At 36.9% G+C, this 16,922-nt stretch overlaps 1 protein-coding gene across 2 annotated transcripts; it reads left to right on the top strand.

The window, feature by feature from the left end:
- Window positions 1-6,429: 6,429 nt before the first annotated feature.
- On the top strand, window positions 6,430-16,153 carry LOC149815336 (protein Iojap, chloroplastic-like). 2 transcript variants are annotated; one of them, XM_089989120.1, is made up of 5 exons: window positions 6,430-6,660; window positions 13,992-14,118; window positions 14,834-14,972; window positions 15,074-15,162; window positions 15,615-16,153. In XM_089989120.1, the coding sequence occupies exons 1-5, from the start codon at window positions 6,475-6,477 to the stop codon at window positions 15,734-15,736; spliced, it is 663 nt and encodes a 220-aa protein (XP_089845246.1). In that variant the 5' UTR covers window positions 6,430-6,474; the 3' UTR covers window positions 15,737-16,153. The 2 variants fall into 2 exon arrangements, with proteins under 2 accessions (XP_089845246.1, XP_089845247.1); XM_089989121.1 differs by having other exon boundaries at window positions 6,439-6,660; window positions 15,936-16,153.
- The last annotated feature ends 769 nt before the right edge of the window (window positions 16,154-16,922 follow it).

Here is a 16,922-nt window from a genome sequence, read left to right as displayed (position 1 = left end):
CTTCATCTTCTTTGGTGGTGGATTATTCAAGGGAAGCCACCATAAGCTTAAATGTTTCATTTAGCTTTGGGCAAGCGGGTCTAATGTGACCAGTGGGGTGATTTATAGGTTTTGACATTGTTGGCGGGTTTGGATACAACAAGCACTTCATCAATATTCTTACTCATGCCAAGCCTAGTTTTCTCTTCTATGATTTCAGCTATGACATCTTCTATTGGAGGAAAAATAGATCTATGGAGAAGTGATGACCTCACTTGCTCAAATTCAGGGTGTAGCCCAAACAAAAAGTGAAACAATTGTTCTTGTTCCATTTGTTTTTGTCTTAGTTCAATATCCTCCATAACAGCCCATTTGGGCTCTAAAAGAGCCAACTCATCCCATAGTGGATTTAATGCACTATAGTAATCTTGTATACTCGAATCACTTTGTTTGGTGGTTCTAATCTTTTCTTGCAAAAAATATGCTCTTGCAAGGTCTTTTTAGGTATACATACCCTTCATAAAGAACCAAGTCTCGTTGACTCGGTGAAATTTAGCTATATTTGCACATACCTTGAGTTCAACATTATTCATGAACCAAGCAAGGATCTTAGCGTGATTGCTTTCCCAATCTTCAACTTTCCTTTGGTGGTCTTCAATGGCTTTGAGGTGAGCATCTCCCTTAAGAGCCTTTTCTTGATCTCCTTCAATCTTGGTGAGCTCTAATTAAGGTTCTAGAATAAAACCCATTACATAACTTCAAAGTTTCTTACCTTTGAGATTGTTTTCCATTGTCGATGCCCACATCATGTAGTTCTTTCCATTGAGCTTGAATGATAGGTTGATTTTGGATTCCATGATGCCACCAAAGTGTGTGAAGATTAAAGACGAGTAAAAAGATGAATATCACGCCGTTGCTTCTATGAACCGAATGGCTTTGATATCATGTAATGAAGTATGCGAAAAACAAAGAAAACTAAAAGCATTTACAATGTCCTACAATGGACAAATACACAAAGGAAATCATAGCCAAGTCCACTATGGGACAATACAAATACAAGCTTTAAGAGAATCACAAACTAAAAATATAAAATAGCTTTTATAGAAAGAGAACACATGTTTCACTTAAAAAATACTAGGGGTTTCACCCTTATTTATACACACAATAAGGGTTCAAAAAAAGGAGGCCAAAAGGGGGCTCCCAAAGAGTCGTTGGGAGCCCCCAATGGTCACATTTGTGACCATTGGGGGACCCAACAACTCTATTGTGGGGGCCCTATTTGGCATGAAATAAAACAAAACAAAAAAGAAAAAAAGAAAAACATAAAAAAAAAATAGTTGTTTAATAAAACAACTGTGAAAAGACTATAATACACCTATTGGATATATATATATATATATATATATATATATATATATATATATATATATATATATATATATGATTTAACAGTGGGATGGAGCCTAGACTGTTTGACATACATTCTGGGTTCAAATCCCATGGGCATCACCCCCTACGTAAACAGAAGCTTGGCAACTTCATGGGGTCGAGGGGTACACCCTCGGAGTTTTATGCTAACATGGACAGAGACCGTAAGTATGGCAGGCTAAATCAGCACGGCTAGGTCCCTGGAGCGCTTTCTTGGAGTAAAAATAAAAAAATATTTAATACCATTTTTGCACATTACAATGAGAAAATAAACATTCTTTTAACAACCTTCTTTTAATTATTAAGACCCATTCTCAATCAAAAACATCCTCTCTCTTTTTCATTATGGTGTAACTTACAAATGTCTTTGTTTTTTCTTATGAAAAGCCCTAACCCACTACACTAACGTCTGAATGCCCTCATCTATTTGTTCTAGCTAAACCTAAACTGTGTTACACCAACCACATCAGCCCATATACACGATGTTACGGTGAACAGGTGAGACGTGGATAAGTACCAATTAATTACGTATTCCTTGATCCATATCCAAATCCAAATCCAAGTAGAGCAGGATGTAAATGGACCGGATCCGGTTCCAAAATAGGCATTACTGAATCCGACCTAATCTGGTTTTGTGTAATTAGATTCAAAGTAAGAAATATTAATACTGAATCCAGACTAGCTAATTGAACATACGTTTTATGTAATCAGACGGGTATTGTTTGTTGGACTTGGATTCAGATTAAGACTGTAAACTGATTCGGATTTGGATGTAAGACTGCCTATTGAATCTGAATCTGATTATTCATTAGATGTTATTTGCTCTACTGGAATCAAATTCAGATGGGGTTAGATACTCGACAAAAAGCCTATCCATTGACATCTCTAGACCTCATCCAGTTAAATGTACTTAAACCGGATAAAGGGACAGACAGAGTTCATTTGATAGGATCCTACTTCTAATTAATATGAACTTAAGGTTTTGTTGTTTCCCAACTGTGTCCTACTTATGGATCCAAACGTGAGGAAAGTGAATCCAAGGATCCAAATGCAATCAAATTGACAACCCTCATGCAAGGTTTAACTACAATGCAAGTTGGGCAAGGATGGTGCACAACACCTGATTCATGTTCTATAATACCCAATCTTTTAAAAATCCCTTTTGGTTATACTTGTTATTCATTTGATTGGGGCAGTTAATTAAGAAGAAATCCCATAATGAGTGCCCACTTGAGTTATGGAAACCAGTTATAAATCTCGCGATAATATCGCAAGAAATTGCCTTAAAGTTTAAAACGGCAATTTCTCGCAAGATTTTTATTGCTGAGATTTTGCCAAAAAATGCAAGATTTATGAAAAAATTCAAAATCTCCCAAGTTTCTGACTCCCGAGATTTTGCCGTTTTTAACTTTTGTTACCATGGTCCGAACAAGCATTTTTATACACTCTTCTTGGATTCACGTGTAAAAGCATACCAACAACACTGCACCAAACCAAGGAAGTAGGGTCGTGAATGGGTCCTAGATTCGGACCAATCCCTAAACCAGTTTTTTTTTTATATATATATATTTACATGGAGAAACCGCCCAGAGGATCAAAGACCTAGCTGCGCTGGGCTCTGTCTGCCATATTTACCGTCGCTGTCCTGGCAGCGTAAAACTTCATGGGCTACCCCTTGCCCCCAGGGAGTCGCCATGCTTTGGCTTGGACAGGGGGTGGCGCCCATGAGATTTGAACCTAGAACGCCTGCCTAGCGGCCTAGGCTCCATCCCACTAGGCCAAACCCCTTTGAGGCAATCCCTAAATCAGCTTGGGATGGTTCATTAGCGATTTAGACCCAGGGTTCAGATTAGTATATGCAAACGAATAAGTTTGAGCCATCAGATCCATCCAGTCAGTGTGAGCTGGATCGGGTGTAAGGCCTGTACAACAAACCAAAAAAATGTACCGCCGGCCATAGTGACAAAAGTTTAAAATGGTGAAATATCGGCACCCAAAAACTCACGAGTATTTTTTTTTTTTTGAAAAAACTCGTGTTGTTTTGGCAAAATATCAGCAATAAGAAACAAATTAAAAAAAATTTAAATACATTTTATGAAGAAATACAAATAAATTAAATTAAAAAATAAAAAACACATAATTTTTCATGATAAATAGCCATTAAAACATAATCAAGTGTTTTCTCATGATATTTTCATAAAGATCGTGATATTTGTCACACTGCCGGGTGCCTGTTTATTGGGTTTGATTTGTTATGATCAAAACTCAACATGGCTTGCATGCTACAACCAAGTCAATGCAAAAATGGGGTCGCTTTTTTTTGTTACACAATGATACCATTGGGATTCGAAATTGCAATGTCCCAACACAAGGTGACGTGTGCTCCTACCAGACAATGCAAATTGGGATCTAGTTCACCTAAAGATATATGTGACAAATATAGAGGGATTTCAAGATCTCACCCCACAAAAACCAGTACCTTGGCATATGCTTTGAACACTTAAAATAATGAGGGATTTTGTAATAATTCGATTTTATGGGTAAACTAAATATATGACACAAATATGAAATATTTTGAATGCTTCTTTCCTTCTCCAACTGCCCTTACCTTAATGTCATATGAGATGTTCAATTTTTTTTTAATGCTTGTCTGGTAGGAGCAGCTTGTGCACGTCACCTTGTGTTGGGATGTTGCAGGTTCAAAACCCAATGGTATAGTTGTATAACTGGTAGGAGTCTGCCTAACCCCAGCTTGCCTTTCAAAAGAAAAAAAAGATCCATCGGCCTGAGATGAATAGAAAGGTCTATCTAATTTCAAATTTTTTTTTCTTAATAAAACCAATGATTCACCAACTGGGGTGGCTTGTGTGGTAAGAGCAGCTAGTGCACATCACATTGTGTTGGGATGTTGCAGGTTCAAAACCCAATGGTATATTTGCATAACTGGTAGGGGTCTGCTTAACCCCAACTTGTCTTTCAAAACAAACAAACAAATGATTCGTTATTGGAGCAGATAGCAATAAGTTAACAACAATCTCATGGGACATGCACATTTTTTTTATTTTTCAATATTTTGCAAATAAAGTTATATAATCGAATATATGACACAGAATTGCAATATTAAAAAAATGTGATATTATTTAAATTTAAATTTCATTTAATTTATCATAAGTGATAAAGTCTTGCCGATATAATGAGGATATTTTAAAAAATTAATGAGTCTCCCCATGTTAAATGTACTTAAACCAGATAAAGGGACATACAGAGTTCATTTGATATAGGATCCTACTCCTAACTAATATGAACTTAAGGTTTTGTTGTTTCCCAACTGTGCTTCCTGTACGGGCTCGGCTCACTTAATGATTCGGGAGATCCCAGGTCGGGCTTAGACCGAACCGATCCGATCCGGATTAGAGCTCTCGGGCTAACCCGACTTGTGGTTTGTGGTTAGGGGTGTCAACAAGACAGGTACGACTCATGGTGATTATACCAAATCCAGCAGGTCCAGGTTAAAAAATGAGGATCTGATTAACCATCCAGTCGGCTGGACCTATGAGGTCTAATTAGCATAGAGAGCTAGGTATGGTTTAAGAAATTTTCATACCAGACCTGTGTCTGACTATAGACACAGGTTCTCAAGTAAAAATTAATTTTTTTATGACGAAGAATCCTCGCCGAAGCCAGGAAAACCCCTGAGTGGGTTTCATGATCACGCTGACTTGCATGACCCACCTCTGAAAGCGATGGACACACCCGTGTGCTAGCGAGGTTTGATCCGGTGCCCTCGCAACCACCCGCTGGCCAAACGAGCGACCCTGCAGTGGTAGGTTCTCAAGTCAAAGTTGGATGGAGCTTGGAAATCTACTTAACAAACCTATTTTTACTAAATCCAGGAGTCGCATAAAGTTTGTGTCCATATTAAAATCCACATAATCGGATGTATTTTGATTTCATGGAGAAATGGAAAAATATATTCGACGAAGGCCTAATGATGCTCCAGTTAAAAGGATGGAGAAATGGGAAAATATATTAGTTAAAAGAGGTCGGGGTAGGCCTAAGAAGACATGGATGGAGGTGATAAGAAAGGATATGAATGCTTTGAACCTCACCGAGGACATGGCATTGGATAAAAATGAATGGAGGAGAAGGATTCATGTGGAAGACCCATAATGATTTTCTTTGTTGGTTCATATCGCCGACCTCAATTGTTTTGGGATGAAGGCGTAGTTGTTGTTGTTATTGTTAGACTTAGGGTATGTTCAAGTGCCTCAACTAGATGGGATTTAGAATCAGAAATGATTCCAAATCACGGGCTGCCTAAAATATCATGTTGGGTTCAACATGAGATTTCAGGCTATTAGAATCGCTTTGTCAGGTTCCCTGAGAAAGCTATTCTGAATGATCCAACCGAACCTCCTTACTCTCTCCAAAATTTGGATTCCAATTCGGGTCAAACATAACCCTGCCAGTATTGTATCCAATTGCAGCTCTAGCTTCCCACTTTCCACAACGGAGGAATAGAGGACCCTACCAATATGACAAATATTTTTCAAAATATCATGATATTTGGTCAACCGCATAAAACAATAAAAATAGCATGCTATTTTCATTTTTCGAAAATAACATGATATTATTTGGGGCATTTTTTGTTTTTATTGGCTATTTATCTAGAAAAATAGCCTTATTTCAGCCTCTTATTTTTTTTAATGCTTTTATTGTGTTTTTTAATCGATTTATTGTGATGATATTTTGATGATAAAAACAAGAGAAAAATAAAAACATTTCAATTTAGTTCAAGTATTTGGCTGCCGTTTTTCTAGTTTTAAACTTTTTGTCCCTATGGATCGTTCGAAGTATGGTGATTTATAAAAAAGCATCTAAGCATGATTCTAGTTTTAAAAATCGACGGCATCTATGCATGACGAAATGTTACCACTAATCATTAGACCCGGATTCAGATCGGACCAGTTTCGTGCACGCATGTTCCTGTTTATAAATTGGATCACCCTTTTGAAATCTCTCTCTCTCTCTCTCTCTCTCTCTGACCTTATCGGCACTGATTCAGTGATGGCGTCCTCTTCTTCTATACTCCCTTCGGTTTCTCTTTCTAGCATTGTACCCAACAAGGCCCTTGTTTCCTTCCAAACCACACACCCTTCACCCTTCTCTCTCATCTCATCCAATGTCAAAGCCAAACCCAGACCCAGACACCTCTCTCTAGTTGCATCCAAGAAGAACGTTAGAACGGTTGAGGTATGTGTCCTTCTCTCCTATCCTTCTTCAGAACTTGAGATTCCAATCTTGAGGATTTGTGATGTTCTGGCTTGTTGGGTGCTCTTGAAATTTGCTAGGATTTGTGTTCTTTTTGGTTTTGTTTCTTTTTTTGGGTGGTTATCAAGAGATTGTTCATGAATCTCTCTCTCTCTCTCTCTCATGCGCGTATACTGAAGAGATTCTGTATCTGTGACTGAACCTCAACTGTTGTGTTAATGATTTGTAGACAGTTGAGAGAAGTTCTTCATGAATTTGAGGTAATTGACTCAATTGACACTAATTCCGGGCCAAATGGCTTGTAGGACTCAATCTGGGCCGAGTTTCATCTTACTCAATCGCTTGCACTTTGATAAGCCCTTGGAATCACCCGAATGCAGAGTCAGGTCATTTCTCTGTGCTATTTGTTGAAATCCAATGTGCAGCTCAGCACTTTGTGAATGTGGTTCCTGTCACTAGTAGGATGGACGATTGTAATATCTAGCTTAGGTTCTTGCCAAATCTTGAAACCCTTTCTTGATCCTGTATCATGTAAATGAGGTGCTTGTAGCAGATTGATCGAAGTTCAAGAGCCTTTACTTTCTTCTTGACCATGGACTGATGGATTACAACCATGTTGAAATCATATTAGCTTGAACTCATTTCTTGTATTAGATTATGTATTTCAAAATCATTGTCAACTCTGTCTGATCCACTTTTCAAGTCCTGCACTGAGTCTGTAGTTCCTAAATTTGGTCTATGATTGGCTAGTAGTATGTACCTATCTGTATCATGCGTTGGTGTTATTGCAAAATTGACAATTTTGGAACTAGGCTTTTAGATTCTGTTCAGACTTTTTTAAGGTACTGTTGGAACTGACCTTTCAAGAACTCTAATACTAAAGAATGCAGGAATGAGGGAGTCTCTAGGATAACTAGTGATCTGGTTAATAGAGCATTTGAGTGCCTATGAAGGATTGTCTTATATTTTCATTGATAGAGCATGCATGTGTATGAGTATGAGTTTTTGGTATTAATTTTGATGTAACAGTTACTGTGTTCTCTTTCATAGTATAATGAAGTTCGTGCCAGATAAATGTTCTACAATGTCTCTTAGATCATTGTCTGTTTGATGGGAGTGAGAGTGGATCATCAAGAATTTAAGTGTGAACTATAAAGTCAAATTTAGCTTGGATCTTCCAGGTGACTCTTCTTATGCTTTCGACACACCATAGGATATACGACTTTTCGTTCCAGGTTTTTTTTTCCACCATATTGTTCTCTATCACCATGATAAAATCTTTATCTAGTTGGTCTCCTCATGAGTGCATTTTTCTTGAGATGTTTTGGTTTACATCTGCTTTGCTAGTCAAGTAAGCAAGGCAGTAAATATCAAACAGAATAGCATGAAGATCATAAATTGACGGAATGTCAGAGCACATGTCCCTTTTAGAATATGAATTTGTTGATCCATGGTGGTTCTTTACGTTCTCACCTCTCTAAGTGAGTTGTGATCTATGATCAGCCAAGCAACTAGTCAATCCCTATCATGGGGATCGGATCGTTGAAATATATTTGGATTTGGAGAGCAAGTTTTGTAATGAAATATGCGGAAATACAAAATAAGGGCCTCTAAGGTCTTACAAGATCATAAACACAAAGTGCACATGCACATACATAAGTCCAACTAAGGGACAATACAAGAGCACAAAGTGCACATGCACAAGCACTAAGTGCATTCAAGACATTAAAGAACTAAAGAGAGCACAAAATATAAAAAATATTGATATTATTGAGCATGAATGCTTAAGAGAAGCATAAAAGATCAAGAGGGAGTTTACCCCTATTTATATTTATACCCAGGAGGCAATTACAATACAGTTGTTGGATTGTTCCAACAGCTGTATTGACTAGTCAACTCTATGTTGACTACTCCAAAAGAACCCAACAACCTATGTCACATAGGTTCGGGTACGGGTGTGAGTGTGGTGATGCGGCTCTTTAAAAAAACTTGGGTGCGAGGGTGCAGGAGGGTATATATATATATATATTTATATATATATATATATTTTTTTTAATAGTTAATAATAATACTAATGAAATAAAATCAATTATCATATCATCAATTCATCATGCATAAATTCATTCAATAAATCAAATTAACAATCTACAATTGCTATTCCTTATCAATAAAAAATAACACTACAATTAAATCAACCTAAATATATTATGACTACGCTAAGTGAATTAAGAAAATAAGAAGTAAATTGTACTAATAAAAGAAACAAACAATGCATAATTGCATACCAAAAGTGTATCCTACACGATGTATATGGTGAAAGGAAACCAGAAGTGTTGCAAAACTCACCAGACGTTATTTATGGGATGCTATTCAAAAAGGTTCTAATCCATGTGAATGGTCTTGTCTTGTTGGGATTAAGTGTCCCTCTCAGGGCCTATTGGGTGGTGTTTCTAGCCTATCATAACAAACTTTTAACCCAGGACGGATTGAAGGGATTTGGTCTCTTCTGAATCAGTGCCCTTTATGTTCCAAATATGAGGAATCTCATGACCACCTTTTTTTCTATTGCAGTGTTGCCTATAGTATTTCGAAATACGTGTGCAAGTTGTTTAGAAAAAATAGGACTCCGCATAAGAGTTTTATTGCTAAGCTAAAATGGTGGATGTCCATTAATTCTAATATGCCTGGGGTTAAGGCGTGCTGGAATATGGCCTTTCATATTATTTGCTGGAACTTATGAAAATTACATAACACAACCTACCATGAAGGAGATCTTCCAGGGAGGCAGCCGCCTAATAATTTTCTGCTTCATCATTAAATTCATGATAAGAAAGAATAATAGGCTCAGATGAGTCCATGTTTATAGTGTTGAAATCATGTTACCCCCCCCCTCTAAGTCACACTCCTCTGGGTTTACATCTCAAAATTTGGATGATCCTTGTATGCATTACAATTAAAATTTAAAAATGTTAAATACTTATATATTTAAATGAAGAAAATAAGAAATAGTAAAAAAACAAAGAGAGCAATTAGTACCTGTATTCTTTTTTGGTTCGCGAAAGTAATCAAAGATTGAAATGAACAAAGACTAAATCCTCTGCACGCTTGCTGGTGAGTTTGTTTTTCTTCATGTTGTGGATTTGAGCATATGTGCTTCAATTTCTTTCACAATAAGATGAACTAACAGATTGAAATATCAATCTCAATGCAAGATGCTGAAGAAAATGTGTTTTTGATCCTTATGTTAACCATCATATGATAGGATTTATATCATCTTTCGCTCTCACTATTAATGCCTGTCCATTTAACCTCGAAGAGAAAAATGTTTCAAACTCTTGTGCGACTTGCTTTATAATATGTGATTCTCAATAAAGTCTTTTCATACACATATTTCTATGCATTGATAGCTCCAGGTCTAAATTTGGAGGGACACAACCAACACCACATTTCTGCCACTTCTTTGCATAATATTTGGGAATGAAAGAATATGCCATGCAATGCAAACGAGTGTTTATCTTATCCCATCTTCTAACTAAAATTGCAAAATAACAAGCTCGTCCTAAACAGAAGAGAGTTCGGCAAAATACTCCTTTATAGTCATTTCCCCTTGGAGAAGAGTTAATGCCCTCTTTTGGAGATAATACTTATGGGACAAATCCCTAGAGGTATACATATTTTCAAGATACTCTCATGCTTGAGATGTCTTTTTGAACTTTATAATATTGGCATTGATTCTCGTCTCAACGGAGGAGAAGATCCATGACAAGATTTTGAAATTCTTCATTTTTCACTCATGTTTTTTGCTATATTCTTTAAGAGCCTTGGTTCGATCATCTCCCTCAAGAATTTTTATTTTCCCTCTTTCGACCAAAGTGATTTTAGGCTCCGGTTCCGGAATCGAACCTTAAACGTAACCCCAAAGGCCATTTCCTTTGATGTGGACTTTCATATTGCCGGCCCAAACATGATAGTTCGAACCACTAAGTTTAAAACCAAGGGAGAAGTGAGAGTCTTTTTCGCCCATTGGAGAGGATAGAAGATGAGGAAAACCACATACCTCAAAAGTTTTTCACGTCTTTCTTGACAAGAGAATCTTCTAAAATATTGCCCGAGAAGGATGACTCACTTCAATCTTCAAAATCTTGAAAGCACGATTTTCGAGGCACTCAAAAATGAGGATACGCACGATCCTCCTTCTTTAACGAGGCTCTGATACTGTGTGAAAATCTCTATAAAAAGAGATTTTGTGTATAAACACAATGTCGGAACCACGAAATGTGCACAAAGGAGAACTCTCACAAGTGCACAGATACACATGCACAAGGGCATAAAAAATATCAACTTTAATAACTTGAGTCCCAAAAGGGGCTTTACAAAAAGAATTGTTATTGCATATACACTCACAAAAAAGTATTATGTTTACAAGGGCCACTAAAGCCTTTTTATAATACAAAGAGAAGCCATAGGGTGCAGCTCTATATGAATGTTGGAGCTGCACCCAACGGTCACATTTGTGACCGTTGGGTGCAGCTCCAACAGCTATATGGAGTTGTCCCTTTCACAACAGTCAAAAAGAAAAAGGTGTAAAAGGCAAAAGTAACTATGTCACAGGGATTCGGCTAGGAGGGTGCCGCACCCGCGTCGACGCGACTCGACGCGGGTGCGGGTGCGGGTGCCGCACCGGGTGCGGGTGCCGCACCGGGTGCGGTCAACTCGATCCTGGGTGCGTTGACCGCACCCAGGATCATTAATGTCCATTTTTAAAAAAAAAAATTGCCCAAATGGGCTTCGAATTTTTTTTTAAAAAACTTTATGCTAGTCTGTGAGCTGCTGACAGACTAGCATAAAGTAAGTTTTTCAGTTTTCACGCACAGCTGCTGACAGCAGCTGTCAGCAGCTGCCTGTCAGCTGCTGACAGCAGCTGCCTGACAGCTGCAAAGTTTAAAAAAAAAACCCCGCCTATTCCCCAACCCCCTTTATTTATATATATATATATATATATATATATATATATATATATATATATATATATATATATATTACTTATTACATTTTTGCCCCTGCCGCACCCCCGCACCCGGGTTTTTTGGAAGTGCCGAATCCCCGCACCCGCACCCGCACCCGCACCCGCACCCATGTGACATAGAAAAGTAAATAAAAAAGAAAAAGTAAAAATGTTAGCCCATTAGGGGTGGCTGACGCCTATTGAGTAAAAGGACTGAAATACCGCTGATGGGTATTTCAGTTTACATTGGAGTATATATACATGAGAAATACCCTATGTGACATCTCATTATATATAAAAGAGACATAATATTTTAACAATAGATAACACAATAAACACTTAAAGATATAAGATACATACTGGGTCAAGATTTCTCTTGAATCCAAATCACATAATGATCATGAAGCACAAGCTCAAACCAAAGAATCCTAATACCCAAAAGAGGCAAAATACTAAGAAGGATTTATTGGCTCTAATACCATGTAATGAAATGTACAGAAATACAAAATGAGGGCCTCTAAGGGCTTACAAAATCATAAACACAAAGTGCACATGCACATACATAAGTTCAACTAAAGGACAATACAAGAACACAAAGGCACAACACAACCCTTAAAGGCATTCAAGAAATTAAAGAACTAAAGCGAAGAATACAAAATATAAAAAATATTGATATTATTAAACATGAATGCTTAAGAGAAGCATTAAAGAACAAGGGAGGGTTCACCCCTATTTATACATAAGAGGCAATCACAATAGAGTTGTTGGATTGTTCCAATAGCTCTATTGACTAATCAACTCTATGTTGACTAGTCTAAAAAGAACCCAACAACTCTATTTGGTCTTTGACCAAATAGTCCCTATAAAAACAGAAAATGACAATAAATAAATAAATAAAAGTACTAATGTACCCCTAATGGGCACAACTTATTACGAGGACTGAAATGACCAAATACCCCTAATGGGTATTTACCTATTATATATATATATATATATATATATATATATATATATATATATATATATATATATATATAACTTAACAAGTTTGAGCCCACAGATAAAGTCCAGCAAAACAGTTTGAAACAGTGCCACCGCTGAGTAGTCAAATCTAATTCCTTTAACAGTACTCATGGATTTTACTTTTTTAAACCACCATAATTCATTCAGCAACTTCTAATGCTAGTTACCCTTCTTCCATTTGTGTTTGGGTTTGCTTTAAGTAGATATAGGCTCCACTTGAGATTTATGTGTAACAATGTGCGACCACTGAGCCTCTTATAGTTTTTGCTTCCACAGTCTTCACATTTTCTCATAGTTTTAGCATAGTTTTAAAACCCAGTGACTCGCGACTCAACTTGGCATGAGTTGACTCATGACTCACGGTGTCAACTCGGTGATTTGGCCGAGTCATGATGACTTTATATTTTCTATAAAATATATATGTAATATGTTTGTATACATTGTATTTCTGATTGTTAAATATAATATGTATTATAATATACATATTATGTATACAAAGTATATATATTACATTACTAATATACACAAATATATCGTTTATACGTAATTTACATAATGTGCATCATGTGTCTGACTCGGCCATGACTCCTCGGCTGAGCTTTGTTAAGTCCCGGTCATTCAATAATTTGACCCAGTGAATGGCCGAGTCACCAAGTTGACTCGGCGAGTTTTTAAACACTGGTTTTAGCCCTTGTCTCTTTTGCCAAGAGCTCAAGTTTTGAACATTTTCCTTGTGTACCTCTATTGCAGATGGACTCTGATAAGTGGTTTATGGATGGAAATTGGTTAAGCGGATTCTGTGTCAAATTGGTTTGGTATTTTAGCCTTCAAAATTGAACAATTGCAAATAGAGGGAGTGCATTTGTGAATTGATGTTTACTAAGGCAAATATTTCATGGTTAAGAATATCAATATTTCTGGTATGTTTTACGCATCTTTCATTCACTCTTCCTGTTTAGAGGATCATCTCGGATTGCCTTAATACGAGAGACTTAATTTGCTAATTATGTTTCTGGTATGGAATGGTTTACAAGCATTTTAATATATTTCAAGGTTTCTTCCATTTCTTTCATGAAATGTTATGGAAACTCTTGTCTCATTGATGAATTTGAAACCATTGACTTGTATTATGTACCCTTAGAAAATAAAATCTTTAGCTTCTTCATCAAACAAATATATGATCATGATGATTCACCATCTACCCTGAGCAGATTGAATTTTAACATGAATTACTACCATTATAACAACTTTCATGATATGAAGAGTGAACAATATTCTGTTTCAGGGCATGAATGAAGATATGGATGAGGTATTGGATGATTTATTTGAAAAGTATGGGAAAGTGGTTTTTAGAAGCACTGATCAGAAGCCAGCCAGTAAAGAAGCTAGTGATGATGCTGAATGTTTGTCATGTAAGCTTATCCTTATGCTGTCCTGATGTCATTTCCAGATTATTTTGTGGAAACATTTACTATGGTGGATCATAGGTTGTGCATGATTCATCTAAAGAAAATAAAACTCCACCAGTTGTGAGAATGGCCTGAGGAGTGCTGGCTTTCTGACTCTTTCAGAGGGATCAATTTTACTTCCTGTATTATCTCGGTAACATTGGCTTTCTGACTATGTCGATAATACTTCATTTTTTTCTCCTGTATTATATCCCTTTGTATGATTTTCTTATTGGACATTTCCATGAAATTAGCCCCCATTTTATGTAACATAGCTTTCTGAAGATAACCAGTGGGTTAATTTTCCAAAAGAACCCTTTTTTAGCAGTTTGCTTATGTTTCTACATCTAATAGTGTCTGCATCTTGTTATGTTTAAATTACAACTGTTCTGGAATCTTTTTCTCTATCCTTAGGTAAGTCTTTGGTAATCAATATGCATTATTTTTCCTAAAAGTTACCCAATATAAATTGCAGAATTTACAAAATATGCTTTCCTGATCAAACCATCAAGTACCATACTCTTCCAGTGTTTCAGAGGCACTTTGCTACTTGGAACATGATTAATCCATGCTCTGGTTAATTTTAGAGATCACTTTGTAAAATAAATGTGTGTTGATGTTAGGAAGAAAATCAGCATATTGATAATCATCTCTTGAAACATAAGTTGGTTCCTTGTAGTTGCTGTAGCTCTAGCAAAAGTTGCAAGTGATGTGAAGGCCTCTGACATCCGGCTTCTATTTGTAAAGCCTTTAGTCTATTGGACTCGTTTCTTTATAATTGCTACAGCTTTTTCTCGCCCCCAGATTGATGCTATCAGGTATTGACTGTCTGCTGATTGTGTGAAAAAATCATTTCTCATTTTCAACGTAATATGTTCCATGAGAAATAATGTGATGGGTAATTGGAGTTCTTTTACAGCACAAAAATTAGAGATGTAGCAGAAAAACAATTCAACAAAGTTCCATCTGGCGACATGAAACCCAACTCATGGACTTTACTGGACTTCGGTAAGCCATTTGTCTCCTTCAATAGTAGCATCACTTAAATTCATCAACCCAGCTTGGTAAATGTAGGGTTATTTTGCATTCTAGTGATGGATCAGCTTCCGCTTTGGTGGCCCATACCCAAGGCAATAGGAGTGCACTATGGATTCTGTTGTGGGTTGTTAAGAATAGCAGTTAAATAGAGTTGCATCTGGCATTAACAAACCCAACACACATTTTGCTGGACTTTGTTAAGGATTTTGTCTCCTTTAAGTAGTAGCAACATTTAAATTCATTGACCCAACTTTGTACATGTAGGATTATGCATCCAAAAAGTAGGTACATCCTGGTAGCATGATTGAGGCACTGTCTGAAATCCTCAGCATCGTTTGACACCATCTTGGTGGATCAGCTTCCACACTGAATTGTTCTTAGTCCTGTTCTGATAATGGTGTTTTAACTATTCACATTTTCAGGTGATGTCGTTGTACACATTTTTCTCCCTCAACAACGAGCATTTTACAACCTTGAAGAATTTTATGGGAATGCCACCTCTATTGAGCTTCCCTTTGATACTCAATCCTCTTCTCACAACTAAATGCCTCTGCAACTTGCTTGGCATTTTGAGTCCTGTTATAAATGGAAGCTACTTGATTGTGGGGCAAGGGAGGTTTTGCTCGTTTTCCAGTTTCTCTGGAGATAGTGATCATGATGGTCTAGTGTTGATCGCCAATTGGGGAGCTGTTGGAATTCCTCACACCTGCTTGAGCTGATAAGTCAATCCATCTTTACTGCAGAATTCTATGCGGTCCCTCAAAACAAGGGACATCTATTAAGGGTGACATCTATCAGTTGTTATTTACTGTAGCAAGGAACGTCCCTGGCTGGAGTATTCTGGTGAGGATTGTTCACGTGTCATATATTCCATCCTAATTAGAGAAATATCTCCTAATTAGCTTTTGTATATTGTCTCAAATATGTTACTCTTTTAACTAATCTGATTTCTCTTTTGTCCCATCTTGTGCACCTTTATTTTCTCTTATCCCTGCTGTATATAGCATGATTCTTTTAGATGTTTTAGTGATGGCAATGGCAGCTGTGGCACCAACAGAATGCCATGATGCATGATTATGATGTTCTTTCATGCTTCTGGTACTTTAGGGACACTCTTTTCCAAAAAAAATGAGAGCTTGATCCTCTAGATTTGAGGATGAAACTTTCTTGATATTAGAAATGTCTTCTTCGTTTTAAAAGAATTGGACTTTCCTTCTTAAATTTATCTTGAATTATTATAAAATCTATTAGATCATGACTATTTTTTGTAAAACGAAAAACTTAAAATTCATTTTAGGTAAAAAAAACACAATTTAACTGTACTCTATGTTATCTCTTGATTGCCTCTATTATAGTTTTCTTCGCTGCTCGCATCCAGTATTTTTCTTGAGCACTTGCACTATGGAAAAACATATGGTCTGTTATTGATTTTACTTCTGATTTTCCTCCCATGTTTGCTTCTTGAATCAGCAAGTGACAGATCCCTCCTATATATGGAAACATCATAGGAATATACTTCTTTCCGTACCAAAATATGGGCATTTTATGCCACATCATATCAGGTGTGCTGGTTTGCCTCTGAGCACATATAGGAGATGTGGGTCTGCAGCAGTGCGCCATGAACCTCATACAGCTGCGGCAGCTCTAGGTTTCTAGGTTCCAGGTGAAGAGGGCTACTTTCACATGTAACGCCCACTTTTAGAAAGGATGTGAAGCAGATTCAGGCCTTG

This window comes from Nuphar pumila, chromosome 15 (genome assembly GCF_984573655.1).
Source record: "Nuphar pumila chromosome 15, dmNupPumi1.hap1.1, whole genome shotgun sequence".
NCBI lineage: Eukaryota > Viridiplantae > Streptophyta > Magnoliopsida > Nymphaeales > Nymphaeaceae > Nuphar > Nuphar pumila.
This window is presented reverse-complemented; position numbering and strand designations above follow the sequence as displayed.

Bases quoted from the DNA above. Each gene is read 5' to 3' on its own strand.
- LOC149815336 (XM_089989120.1), top strand. From the start codon at position 6,475: ATGGCGTCCTCTTCTTCTATACTCCCTTCGGTTTCTCTTTCTAGCATT. The intron at 14,973-15,073 runs GTATTGACTGTC...GTTCTTTTACAG, and splicing joins CCCCAGATTGATGCTATCAG to CACAAAAATTAGAGATGTAG. The intron at 15,163-15,614 runs GTAAGCCATTTG...TCACATTTTCAG, and splicing joins ATGGACTTTACTGGACTTCG to GTGATGTCGTTGTACACATT.